General features: G+C 40.6%; 2 protein-coding genes across 2 annotated transcripts; one reads left to right on the plus strand and one right to left on the minus strand.

The window, feature by feature from the left end:
- Positions 1 to 500: 500 nt before the first annotated feature.
- LOC139424373 (ribosomal protein S19 binding protein 1) lies at positions 501 to 9,929 on the minus strand. Its single transcript, XM_071176125.1, has 5 exons — positions 9,747 to 9,929; positions 7,616 to 7,804; positions 5,769 to 5,866; positions 4,008 to 5,456; positions 501 to 884 (listed from the first exon to the last, which is right to left on the minus strand). The coding sequence occupies exons 1-4, from the start codon at positions 9,799 to 9,801 to the stop codon at positions 5,307 to 5,309; spliced, it is 492 nt and encodes a 163-aa protein (XP_071032226.1). The 5' UTR covers positions 9,802 to 9,929; the 3' UTR covers positions 501 to 884; positions 4,008 to 5,306.
- A 485-nt stretch (positions 9,930 to 10,414) lies between these two features.
- Positions 10,415 to 13,788, plus strand: LOC139424401 (3-mercaptopyruvate sulfurtransferase-like). Its single transcript, XM_071176175.1, has 2 exons — positions 10,415 to 11,105; positions 12,517 to 13,788. Exons 1-2 carry the CDS (start codon positions 10,517 to 10,519, stop codon positions 12,825 to 12,827), a joined length of 900 nt encoding a protein of 299 aa, XP_071032276.1. The 5' UTR covers positions 10,415 to 10,516; the 3' UTR covers positions 12,828 to 13,788.
- Positions 13,789 to 14,206: the final 418 nt, after the last annotated feature.

Here is a 14,206-nt window from a genome sequence, read left to right on the forward strand (position 1 = left end):
GACACCTTGTAGAGTCCATAGCATGACAAATTGAAGCTGTTCTGAGGGCAGAGGGGGTGGGTTGATTTGAATCTCTTGAGTTATGGACAGTGTCTTACCCTGCCTTCACCAACCCCTGGGTCAAGTGTATCTGAGATACAGAGGGCGAACCAATTCTCCATCTCATCAGGGGGTCACTCTCCTCAGGGTTGCCCAGAAAGCTTTTCCTTGGGTGGGGCACCAGAGGTGAAGACTGTTGGAGGAGTGGGACTGGGTTTCTGAACATTTTTACATAATGTGGATGCTCTACCAGGATTACAGAATCTTGAATGAAATGTTAATAATGATAATATACTAACCTCCCTTGTTATTGGTGAGAGGTTAGCATGTCTTGGGGTTATGATATTTGTGCTTCAACTTTCTTACTCATTATACAGGATTATCTGTAAGTATACTAGCATCAACATTATGTAGAAATGTTCAGAAACATTCTATTCACAAAATTGACTCCAAAATGGCAGTACATTATTTACCATCATTAATTTTGGGCACAAAATAATCTGAAACAAAAACAAACAGCAAATGCATCCAACAAGTTTGTAGAGTCACAAGCTTGATGTAGTTATTGTGTTTTAGGAATATGGGGCCAAATCAATGATGAATATAAACCCTTGATTGGTGATGCTGTGCGTTATTGGCCATTGAAAGGCTTTGAAGCAACAGGTCAGCCATAATGGCACTCCCCAGTAGGCGCAGTCTTCCATAGGAATGAATGGAATTCTACAGTATTTACATTAAATATGCCATGGACACAATGACATGTATTTAAGGGTATTATTCTGGTGACCGATGCTTGATAAATAAACGTATTCTCGCTCTTACCCAAAATAATCTAATCATGTAGCCTAGATTAGTTTACCCGTGCTGCATCTGCGCGCTGTTGGCTAATGATGGGTCGATCTCGAACGGACGGCTCTTTCTGAGCCGATTGTTTTGATGAACGTCGTTGGCCGAATCGAATCGGTAGAAGAGTCGTTCATAAAATACCGGAGGCACTCCTGATTTGTATCATAAAATAAAACTTTACAATAACTGTAATAGGCCTACCTGAGTTTCAACAAATGCCTGAAATCAATTGTTTGTCCATGCAAGTAATGTTTTATTGTGTGATATAATTCAGTCAATATCTGATTGATTTTACAAGTTCAGTATCTTCATCCATCGCAAACAGCTTCGATAACCGTTACTACTTTAATCTAAATATATTGATAATTAGACAACTTCTAGTTATTATGCAGCAAAAACAACGACATTGGATTTTAGTAACCTTATGGGCCTGTTGGGACACAAGTCACGTCGGATTTGACGAATATCTACTTTGTTTGACCAGCTTTTTTGAACGGCCGCTAACGAAGGCGTCCTATGTCCCACGGTCTGTATTCCATCTACTGCACGCACGTATGGTACATTTCCAAATATTCTCATTCAGTCAACACATGAATTGTTAAATCAAACCAGCCTCGGAGTCCTACTATTCCACAGATAAGACCTTACCATTTCAGATGTCAGTCTTTTGTCACAAAGCAGTTTCTCACTGATATTCTCCCAACAGAGAGGAGACTGGTTCATTTATGTGCTGCACCTGCGATATACTTATTCTGGGGTCAGTGCCTATAAAGGCAGGTCTTTCTCCATCATCACCTTGATAAGGTCATATCTAGACTGGATACAGCTTTTGTCAAATTTTAGCTTTTTAGCTAACTCTTTTCCTGACCTTAACCTAATTCTCCTAACCAGCGCCAGATAGAGGCTACAACCCATAGGAATCTCCACCCAGTTGACTATTTTAAAAGGGTGGAATCACTCAATGGCACTGCTCATGCTAAAACTGCATTTTGGCTGCTTAGAGGCCTCTATCATTCTCTATGGCCCACCTCTTAGTACATGTCACTGGGTGGGAGTGTGATGCCTTTAAAACTCAATGTTACATTGTTTGACCTCACTGTGCTTGCACCATATTTAATTATGATGTTAGCCTACCTCTATCCAGAGCATTGTAGGCTATTAAGGCTGTGTTTACACAGGCAGGCCAATTCAGATATATTTCTTACACTAATTGGTCTTTTGACCAATCATATCAGATCTTTTTACATCGGATCATTTTCAGAGATGACAGGTCAAAAGACCAACTAGTGAAAAATAACACAGCCATTGAATCTGATCTTTTGACTTCCGATTTATACCACATCCATATGTGGATCTCAATCCTGGTACTAACCCAATCCTCCATAGATCTCGCCAGCTTGAAATGAGTTTTACCTGTGCTTCGTTCAGCCATTCCTAAGGGGAAAATGAATTGGCAAAGAATAGGGTTTTGGGATAAATTACGAAAAATAAGGTCAGAGGTTAACACAGGTTTATGAGATCTAATACGTTTTGTTCTATGAGATAATATCCGTCAGTTAACATGACCTTTATGAATTATGAAACCTTATGTGCTTTATATGATTATATAAATTCTTCAAAATGTACAAAAAAGTGGCGTTAGCTGATAAAGATTCTCATAGAACAAAACGTATAAGATCTCCTAAGCCTGCATTTACCAGACCTTATTTTCGGTGTTTATCCAAAAACTCCATTCATTTTACAATACACCCCTTTACAATGGGCAACACACGGTCGTCACGCGACTCTTGGCTGTAGTAAGAAAGCCATCGCCACCCAAATAACAGTGAATATAATTGCACTTAAATTGTTTCTTTTTTGTATTTTATATATTTTGTGTATGTTTGAGCATTGTTAATAACTGTGTTTGGTTTGCTAGACATGTTTGATGTAGCAATGTAAGTTGATTTTTGTATTATGAATAAATACATTTATAATAAAAAAAATATTTAAAAAATACATTTAAAAAAGCCATCAACATTGCCTAGATTTACGTTATTACTTGTAAACGAAATAACTTTTGGGGGTTCACATACGCTTACAATTATGTTTTGATTCTAGCTTGATGAGTTGCTAAGATTATAGTTGGTTGTGATTTTAGCAAAATAACTAGTTTTGGATGCAGCAGTTGTTAGCTAGAATGCTAACGCTTATTGACATAAGCTGTAGCAAAAGCTAGCCAAAGAGCCATTTTACTGGTTGAAGTATAATGCAGTTGATTTGCGAAAATGACACAAACATATTTAGCAGGACATTTATATGAGACTTAAAACCCAATTATAATTCAAAAGTAGTGTGAAATGCACTCATAAGCAACATGTAAATAGCATTTTCTGTTGGCGTTCTATGAGAACTCCCCAGTGTTCTGCCACCAATTTACGCGCATCGCCCTCGTGGGGCAATACTTGTAAACACAGAAAGGGTTCAATAGGTGTTGGGCCAACGAACCATGACTGAGTTAGTGCATACAAAAAGACGCCATTAGGACTACTATTACTTGCTCTCTACATGCGGACGGTCTGGACACTCAGATCAGATTTTGTTTTACTTATAAATTATTATTATAGATTATTTTTTTACAACCCGTCGTTACCATGACAACCACCCCAATTTTTAAAGGAACAGTGGAATCTGTGTGCTATTTCAGAGGCTACATTAAGTGTGAATGTGCATATCGGATATGGGTCACGTGTGGACATTCAGAAAATAAAAGATTGTCTATAAAGAAAATCAGATTTGGGTTTTTAGGGTGGCTGTGTAAACACAGCCTAAGAGAGTTGGGCCGATTCATAATGGAATTCTCTAGTCTACACCACCGATTAAAGATGATGCACTCCCATCACCATTTATCCTCAGAATTCAGCTTATTCAAATTCAATCCATTGGTAGACCACAGCGCTTGTAACACCAGGGTAGTGGGCTTGATTCCCAGGACCACCGATATGTAAACTGTATGCACACATGACTGCATGTTTCTTTGGATGAAAGCGTCTGCTAAATGGCATATACAGCATAATGAATTGTTTCATGTGAATTTCTATTGCCTTTGTAATGATGTCATTATCAATGTTACATTGTCTGACCTCACTATGCATCATCTTCGTCCGTCGAATTACTTTGAGTGGGTGGGAGTATCATGCATAGACAGAACAGCTTAAGCCTGACATACAGGGGCTATGCACCCAGAATATGCTGTTCCGTTCTTTTGAAATACATTTGATTTGTATTATGTTTCTTAGTTAAGATGTGCCTAAACAATGGATCATTTTCGTGATGGTCAATATTAAATGGAATTATTACTGTTTAAATGTAGCGGTTCCAAAGGCACACATCAGCGACTTGTATGGCCGGAGATACAACACGTTTATGTTCATGGTAAATAACTGTGACAGCGCAATGATTTGCAGGACAGTTAACGGCTAACACAAATGTCACGACCGTCACACCCCTACTGCTGCTTCAGTTTGTGTAGGCTTCATGACAGTGTTCTACATACTTTTATTCATTGTTTACAAATCAAAGGGACACGACATTTACTTAATAAAACAGCATCCTCTAGTTCATTGTGCTTTCATCTTTTCAACACAAGGAAACAAGAAATTTTCTGAAAATCAATTTGAAGACAAGTAGAAAATGAAGTTTTAAACAATACTTTTGTTTCTTTGAAAGTTGACTATTTTCTCCTGCATGAATAGAACAAGTTGGGAAAGAGCCTCAAGGCCACTTAACAGTCACATGTTGTCCATGAAGCGCAGTATCACATTCCAAGTCCAAAGTGAAGTACTTTGGACAAAAACTAAAGTCAGTCAAGTGTCCAATCTCTTTACCAAGTCCTCATTGGCTCTGGAACTGAACCCATATTCTCCCATGGATTTAAAAGGCCCAGTGCAGTCCAAAATGTGATTTTACTGTTTTTTTCTCCCCCCCCCCCCCTCTCCTAGGAGGTTGGAATAATACTGTGAAAATGCCCTGTTAGAGTAAGCTGTTTGAAAAGACTGCCTAAAATGTCAGCTTGTTTTTGTGAGATAGAGTTTTGGCCGACCTGGTGACATAACCAGGAGGTAAATAAGAGAGTTCCAACCTCTCTGCCAATAACAGCTAGTTTTCTCCCTCCCCACTCAGACCACTCCCAGACAGGCAAGGGAAGATAATTGTTTGAGAAATTGCTCTTTGCTAAGAAGATGTTTTTGTTTTTAAATAACACGGTCAAAAATGAACAATCACAGTAAGATACTTAATTGTTACCCATAAAATAGTCGATATTGAAATACAGCTGCATTGGACCTTTAACAATGGTGAAATTAGCAATCCATGGCAAGGAGTCTGAAGCGCACACCTCTGGAATTGGAATGCAGCCTTAAGTCTCTGGAACTAGAATCTGTCTAGTTACCCTCCTCCACAGTTCTGCCAAAGTATTCCTTCTGGAACTGTTGGAACTCATCCTCTGTGAACACAGACTTCTCCCCGGAGGCTTTCTTGACCGTGCGGTCCGGACGGTGGCGAGACTGTCGGCCCGAATTCTGGTTGACGATCTGAAGGGGAATAAGAGGGGAGACAGTCTAAGAAATGAAGATGATGAAGACTATGTGATTCACCCATAAGAGGGCGCTTAGAAGAAAAGTTGACTGAAACAGGGATAGGACCTTTCCAATAAAATTAAATAAAAAACACACTACTTTTTTGATTTCCGTTTCAAAGTGTTAAAACATTTTTCCACGTGTATCTACAGTTATTTTACCAAATCAATCAAAAGTCATGACAGGGACCAAAGACCTCAACCAACTATCCTCCTCCGTAGTAGTAGTTAGAGGGCATGACATTTGAACTGTCAGACTGTCTCTTACCTTCATAGTGTCGGAGTCTGTAGCTCTGAAGCCCGTCCCCAGGAAGTACAGCAGGTTGGAGCTCAGATGGCTCTTCCCCTGCTTCTTCCTGAACTCCTCTGGAAACACAAAGACATGACATCACAGTTCTGAGGTCAAGACGAAGTCCATGACACAGACACTAAATGATATGACCTGAGGAGTTTGCACAGAAGGCCTACGCATAATCTATGGAAACACAAGATGGAGACAAAAGAGGATGGTAAGGAGTCGGCCCTTGAGGCTGACACACTGACACCAAGTTTACAGACAGACTAGACCAGGGTTCCTCAACTGGCGGCCCGTGTGATTCTATTGATTTGATTAGCGTTTAATTTTTATTATTATTGGACAGACTGTAAAAACAAAAGCCAATCAGCTCCAAGTGATTTTCATTTTCAAGTTCTAAAGTTTTCCCACATATAATAAAGAGTTACTGTATGTGATCGTATACAAATGTAAGCAAGGTTTGAAGTGATCATGTTTTAGTCATATGTTATATGTTTGGACTTCTTGCGGTCAATTTGCAGCAGTGGTTGATAAAGTCCCCAATTGTCATTCTTGAGTAAAAGTAAAGACACCTTAATAGAAAATGACTCAAGTGTAATTAAGTATCAAAATGATGAATCATTTCTAATTACTTATATTAAGCAAACCAGTAGGCACAATGTGTTCTTTAAATTTTATTTACAGATAGCCAGGGGCATTTTCCAACACTCAGACTGCTAGATCAGAGGCAGTAGTAATGACCAGGGATGTCCTCTTGATAAATGTGTTCTGTCTCGCTAAACATTCAAATTGTAAAGAGTACTTTTGGGTGTCAGGGAAAACGTATGGAGTAAAAAGTACAGAATTTTCTTTAGGAATGAGTTTAAGTAAAAGTAGTTAAAAATATTACGGTAAAGTACATATACCCCCAAAAACAACCTTAAGTAGTACATGAAAGTATTTTTTACTTAAGTACTTTACACCACTAACTTGCAGTCTAAAATGATTTGTAATTATGTTTCGACCCCGTAACCATCTGCTCAAGAAAAAAGAACATTCTAAATTGTCACATGGCTGAATCTAGTTGATGATCCCTGGACTAGACCATGAGGCTGGTACACTGACATCAGCTTCACAGACACACTAGTCCCCTCAAATGCAACTGTGGACCTCAAAGCCAGTTGCATTTTTTCATTGTTCCCCTCTAATCTGGGACTGATTTAGACCTGGGACACCATAACACAAAGTCACATAGGGTATAGTCTTACACATATGAGAAACAACATTGGGTGTGGATACCATGGGAACATGTGGGTCTGAACAAGTGTGATGTCATTAATGTTTGTGGGAATATATTCATGTAAATGTTAAGTTTTTTTTTTTTTTTACACAAAAACAACAAACAATAAGCAACAAAAAAGTTAAATAAAATATTACAAGAAAAATAAACCTGGTACACCAGGTGGGTATAATTAACTATCAGGTAGAACAGAAATCCAGCAGACTCAGAATCTCGTAGGGTAAGAGTTGAATTCCCCTGGACTACACCAGGAAGCTGATACACTGACACACTGACACCAATTTCACAGACAGACTAGTTTCATCTTCAGACACACACGTCAACAAATAGCTAAGAGAAGAGCATGATCCTCAACCCAAGAAAAAACAAACATTTTAGCTAGTTGCCAGAACATAGAAATAGCATGAACAGAGACCATAGCAATAGAATAACTAGACTATATTAATATGTACCAGACCATCCCCTACACAAATGAATGCGTTCGTTTTTCTGCACAGTGCACAGAAATACTTTGTGCCTCTGAACGCGTTGAGCCACTCACCCACAGCAGACTTGATCCTCTTGTCTTTGACGGTGGCCTTGCTCTTCCCCGGACCGAGACGCCCCTGCAGCCGCCGGACCTGCCTGCTGACGCCCTGACGGTTGGTGCTCACCAGGCCCATCAACTCAACCTTGCTCTGTGTGTGCTTCTTCTTGGCCGCGCTCTTCTGCTTCTTGCTACCATCTGACACTGCGGAGGGAGAAAGGGGGAGCGAGAGAGAGAGACATTTGTGTAGGAGACATTTTGGACTGCTTATGTTATCTGCTCATGTGTGTTGTGTATGTGGTCTGTCTAGGGATGTTTCACATGGGCTAATAGGTCATGTGTAAATAGGCACACAGTGGTGACCAGGAAGTGTCAGCACAGATGACACTACTTTGCATAGAATAAATACTGTAACAATGTGAACCCTAACATGGTCCAAACACACCAACACAGTTGTGAAGAGGGCACGATAACGCCTCTTCCCCCTCAGAAAGCTGAAAAGATTTGGCAACTTTGATCCTCAAAGTTCTACTGCTGCAAACATCTCCTGAACAGCTTCTATCCCCAAGCCATGAAACTGCTTAACAGTTCATCAAATGGCTACCCGGACTATTTACATTGACCCCTCCCTTTTTTTGTGCACTGACTCTGCACACTCACAACACACTACACACACACAGATACACTTTCACACGTGTTGCGGCTAGCCTGTTTATTATCTATGCTGATTGCCTTGTCACTTTTACCCCAACCTACATGTTCATATTACTACCTCGTACCCTGCACATTGACTCGGTACTGGTACTGCTTGTATATAGCCTCGTTATTGTTATTCCACTGTGTTAGCTACTATTTTCCTCTTTTTTTTAAAGCTAATTATATATTTTATTCATACTTTTTAACTATGCAGTGTTGGGGAAGGGCTCATAAGTAAGCGCTTCACGGTAAAGTCGACACCTGTTGTATTCGGGGCGTGTGACAAATACAATTTTATTTGAAGAATGGGTCTCACTACAACACGTATGAAATGCACCTTTCTTTCACGTTGTAACATTTCGGTAATTATATTATGCAAAGTAGATGTATGTCGCTTATCTGCAATAAATAGGAACATCACCGAACTAAAGATCTACGTCTGGAAAGCCAATTGAATTGTCCTAAACTGCCCTCAACCTGTGCCCTTGGTGTTTCATAGATGGCTATAGCTTCGATGCAACCAAGAGAGTATCTATTTAGTTTTTATATTGTGCTGGACACTATCTTGGTGGCATTGAAGCTAACATCGCTAGCTCAGTCATTCCTACAATGCGGTGCCATTTGGACCTCAAAACTTTAGAACACACACGTTATTTTTCCTATCAGAAAAAGGATGTTTAAGTTTCTGAAAAACATACTGGTCAAGCTCAGGAACGTTTTGGGTGCATTTTCCAATTTGTTAGGTGCATAATCCTAACTGGGCTGAAATGTTTTGCCTAAATTTGCCATAGCTCTGTGAATGAGCAAGATTGAGCATAATGGTGAACACTTGAACAGGATTAACTTGTCTATCAAATATATTTTTTTCACTCTATAATTTAGCCTAACAGGGTGAACATTTATGAGTTGGACCTACAGACTAACATGAAACATGGACAAACAGATAAAGCTAAGTGTTTATATTTATTTATCTTTCTACCATAGTTTTCCCATCAAAGAAATGATGACATTTCCTGAATGTGGTGTCATTGTAGGAAGGGGTTGTTTTCTATAATGAAGAATTACAACAAACTAAAAAAGGTGGAAAGTGATATCAGGGAAACACAGAAAATATATAATAAATACAATGATCATGAAAAAACGTTAATGATTAAAGATGTTATAAATGTTATGGCTTATATTTCTTGTGGAAGTAGATAAATAACACCTGGGGACGTGGCAAAAACGCCAACATCCACTGACATTTCTTTTTAAAAATGCATAAAATTCCCTTTCAGAATCCATATTTTTGTGTTTTTAAGGTACAGAACACCTGACATTATACTTAAAGCTTTTGAAATCCACACTTTACACGAAATAAGAACTGATATTTCATAGGGGCAGAAAATGCACCTCAAAGTAGGAATGGCCCAACTAGCTAATGAAACCGTGGTTACTGTAGATAATTTACCTTTTATGTCATCGCTTAGCAACTCCAGTCCCCTCCGAATCATTGATGCCGACATGTTGATATGCACTTTACTTTTTAAATAACAAACATGTGAGTAAACGTTAAGATTTCTCCAGCAAATCTAGCAAAACTATCTTGCTTCTGTAAAAAAACAACATGTGAGTTCTACATCCGGCGAAGAGTGTTTGGGGATCACCACTCGGGTGAAAACTATTTTCAAAGTGCACCATCCCAAAATGGTTCCGGATTGTTTACAAAATACCTTTCGCGTTTGGAAAAATGATGACATTTCATAGAAAACACACAAGGTCATGTTAATGAGGTTATTTAGCCTTATTATTATTTAGACATGATTTAAATACATGCTTTATAAAGTTCATGATCTGATCATATTTGAATTGTTGTGGGTACGGTGGGAAAATATGCCATTAATGTTTTTGGAAATGTTTGTAAATGTTAAGTTGTTATATGTTTTTGTCTATATATGTTTTTGTAAATAAAATGTTACAAATTACGCACAATTCCATATGAATAAAATAAAAAACATGACGGAAATACCGAGTTTCCAACTTATATAAAGTTGCCTTACTGTTAATTTTGATGAATGTCTGTTGGCCATATGGTAACGCCCCCATTCACTTTCAACTGTAACTACAGGCTGTGCAACGGGGGCGTGTTATTTCTTCTGGGACAGCTCTCTTTCTCCATAAAACCCGTCTCTCGTTTTACCTGTATCACATTTGCAAACGTGGGGAATTACACGTTCAACCATGGCGCTCCAAGCGAGGGCTATCGTCGCATCCAAGTGGCTTCTCGATGCCGTCAAAGACCAACGGTTCGGACCAAAACTCCGCGTCTTGGACACGTCTTGGTACTTACCCAAACTCAGGCGCAACGCCAAGAGCGAATTCAAACAGAGGCATATCCCGGGTGCAGCCTTCTTTGACATAGACCAGTGCTGCGACAAAACATCTCCGCTTGATCATATGCTGCCATCTGAGCGCATTTTTGCAGATTATGTTGGAAATTTGGGAATTGGAAACGATACGCACGTCGTGGTCTACGATGCTAGCAACTTCGGCGCGTTCTCTGCGCCTCGAGTTTGGTGGATGTTCCGAGTTTTCGGCCACAGTTCTGTCTCGGTTCTGAATGGAGGACTCAAAAACTGGGCGAACGAGGGACTTCCAGTGAGTGACCGGTACTCCCGACCCGAGCAGACCGAATTTAGGGCCTCTTTGAACCGATCCTGGGTGAAGACGTACGAGGACATCCTGGATAACCTGGATAGTAAAGAATTTCAGGTGGTCGATGCCAGACCAGGGGGGAGATTCAGAGGGGTGGATCCAGAACCCAGAGACAGTGAGCCACACACACACACACACACAACATCAATGCACTTTCAGTGTGTGTATCTCACACACTGTAAATACGTCTCTTACTTACCCTTTCACAACAATGCAGAGTTAAAATTAAGAAAATGCACAAAAAAAAGAGACACAAGAAAGGTGTAGCCTACAATGGGTTTATAACTTAAAGTATGGAGGTGTGCTCATGTCACCTTATTAGTAGCTCATTTAGCATTTGATCAATGCTGCTGATCGGTCAACAGGGTTCCAACTGGGGGGGGGGGGGGGGGTAAACATAAACAACAACTCCCTTTGGGGGTAAACATAAACAACTCCCTTTGACCTATAATCAATAGGCCTAGACCAACTACTGACAACTGAGAAGCCCACTCCTCTCCTTCAATCCTCTCGGATCTCTTCCTCCAGTGAGCTTTGACCCATGATCAACAACACAATAGACTGACAGATTGCTCATGTTAGTTGATCCAGTTTCTCTCAGCTGTCATGTTGAGAAAGATAATAGGTGTGTTATCTATGGGATGTGGACTTCGTCTGGCCTTGAGGCACAGAGCTGCTGAACGTGTGACTTCCTCCTCGTACACTGGCTGCATCCTATGGTTCACTACTTTTGACCAGGGCCCATAGTGCACTACTTTGGACCAGAACCCTATGTAGGAAATGGAGTGTGATATTTGGATGCACACTTGGTCTGAAATGTTACTTACTGCCTGTCAAATCCTTTCTTCCCCTGTCCTTGTTTCCTCAATTCCTCTCCAAAGCTCATTGGAGGAGAGGATCCAAGGTCCTTCCTTCGGCCCTTTTCCTCCGATAAGCTTTGAGTGGAATTGAGGCGACGAGGACAGAGGAAGCAAGGCGTTTGCAGACACAAGCCTCTTTTGTTTGCACAAGCTGATAAGCAAACATGGAGGTTGGGTCATAAATCAGAACATCTGTCAGCACAATTAGTGAACAAAGTGGAAACGCAGCATATAGTAGTCTGAATACATTTCTGTAGATTTGACTGTTGCACTTGATTGGTATTGTACCAGTTTAGAGCATACCCCTTGTTGTGACACTCTAGCCGTTCCAGGTGTTCTAATCTACCTTGTTGTCACGCTCTATTCGTTCTAAGTGTTCTAAATGACCTCTATGGCGATTAGGGCTTATGTGGCTGTACTTTATTTATTCTGAAGTTGTCCTACACACACACATTATGTACGTGCTCTTTCACACATTTCAGTGTTCATCTGCCTATAAGTGTCTCTCCGGCTGGGGACTTTGACCTCTTGAGTATTCTCTATTGGCATGGAAACGACACAGGAAGAGGGAGCATTTTTAGACTGGAAATTCACCCAGCAGCGCTAACCCTTTCCCTCTGTTTGTCATTTTTGTCATCCACTCACTCTCTTCCTCCTCTCTTTCAGATACTGAGCCAGGCCACATCCCTGGCTCCATCAGCATGCCCTTCTCCTCCTTCCTCTCTCCGTCCGGTCACCTCCATCCCCGTGAAGACCTCCAGACCATGTTCACCCTGGCTGGTGTCGACCTCTCCCACCCGCTCTGCGTGTCCTGTGGGTCGGGTGTGACTGCCTGCCACGTGGCCCTCGCCGCCCACGAGTGCGGGCACCCTGGGGTGTCTGTGTACGACGGGGCGTGGTCCGAGTGGTACACCCGCGCCGTGCCCGAGCATGTGATCTCTGTGGGGTTTGGGAAACACTCCCCTGTGTTTGAATGAGGGAGGAAGAGGAATGTGTGATTTGGATGGGGAGGGAGAGGAAGCTCGCTGTGGTTGGATGATTATTGGACAATAGTTAGAACCTGCCTTACCCCCACCCCGTAGCCACAGATCTAGGATCAGCGTACTCTCAATTCTTAAGGAGCAATGTAGAACTAGCCTTAGATCAGTGTCTGGGGGTAACTGTATCCTACTGTTTGGACTAGAGGGGGTTGGTGACGATCACATGTCATAGAAGGTCAGTTGGCGTTTGAATTCACGTCAGTTAGTCAGTCTTTCATTAGCCTTATCATTCACACCAGACAATGACATCACTGATTTCCTCAACACGAGGGGAAGTGGGTGGCCCCACTGGACAATCCAGTACCTCTGCTAAACAGTGTGTGGGTCTGGTCCTCACAGATGGATGGGGCTGAACCCCACACGCCTACACAAACCTTAAGACATTCTGTAGTTATATCAATATTGTAACGTCACTGATTTTACATACTCTCTTTCATTACCTAACTCACATCAAGATATTTTCAAAGCTTTTGCACCTGTTATTTTCAGAGGAATAATAAAAAATAATAATTTTACACTTCTTAAAATTTCACAATAGCAGAAGTAATATCTGATGCTTTAGAAAAAAGAAATAAGAACAGAGACCGAAAGAACTTATTTTTACAAAAAAATTCTCCACCCCCACTTCTGATAAAGGGAAGCAAGATCACAGCGTTGATGACGTGTGTGTGGTTTCAGTTGAAACTAACAAACCACAGAAATTCCTTTTCTGTTCAGACATTTACTTTTCAGAGAAGGCAGTCAGATGTTTTTCTCCTCATTAAAGGGTTTGAATCATCCGGTGACAGAGAGACGAGAAATTCATCATTAAGCACTTGTCCTTCAGTTCAGAGTGAAACGTAACTCAACCGTAGAGCATTGACAAGCCGGTGTTTCTGAGACTACAAGAAGGTCCACTATACAGTAAGGTTAGAGTCTCTTTGAATATTCATATACAGATGTAGGATCTTAATTAGATGAATCTTTTAATGCTTAGAATTTTCCTGCACAGTAGAAAATGCAAACTTGTCGTGTAATTAAGGTTGAATAAGGCTTCTAAAGTTTGTAATTTCCTCTTCATCAGACTTGATTTGCCTTAACAAAAATTGTATCAACCCCTACAAAAAATGTCCATTATAATTCACATTTCTGGTTGCTGCTATAGCAAACTGTCTCAAATTAAGATCCTACATCTATGATGTATTCAGGTGGTTATGGATTACATTTATTGTTCAAGCAAAGTTACTCTGCCTGTGTGTGTGTGTTTGAGTGTGATCATTTGGAAGACACAGTATTACACGGTTGAGATAAAGATCATTGTGTTGCTGCCATGCTAT

Source organism: Oncorhynchus clarkii, chromosome 13, assembly GCF_045791955.1.
Source record: "Oncorhynchus clarkii lewisi isolate Uvic-CL-2024 chromosome 13, UVic_Ocla_1.0, whole genome shotgun sequence".
NCBI lineage: Eukaryota > Metazoa > Chordata > Actinopteri > Salmoniformes > Salmonidae > Oncorhynchus > Oncorhynchus clarkii.

Excerpts from the sequence above, each read along its gene's own strand:
- LOC139424373 (XM_071176125.1), bottom strand. The coding sequence starts at position 9,801 with ATGTCGGCATCAATGATTCGGAGGGGACTGGAGTTGCTAAGCGATGAC. Across the intron at positions 5,867-7,615 it reads GAGGATCAAGTCTGCTGTGG|AGGAGTTCAGGAAGAAGCAG; the intron begins GTGAGTGGCTCA and ends TTGTGTTTCCAG. Across the intron at positions 5,457-5,768 it reads CAGACTCCGACACTATGAAG|ATCGTCAACCAGAATTCGGG; the intron begins GTAAGAGACAGT and ends ATTCCCCTTCAG.
- LOC139424401 (XM_071176175.1), top strand. The coding sequence starts at position 10,517 with ATGGCGCTCCAAGCGAGGGCTATCGTCGCATCCAAGTGGCTTCTCGAT. Across the intron at positions 11,106-12,516 it reads GGATCCAGAACCCAGAGACA|ATACTGAGCCAGGCCACATC; the intron begins GTGAGCCACACA and ends CCTCTCTTTCAG.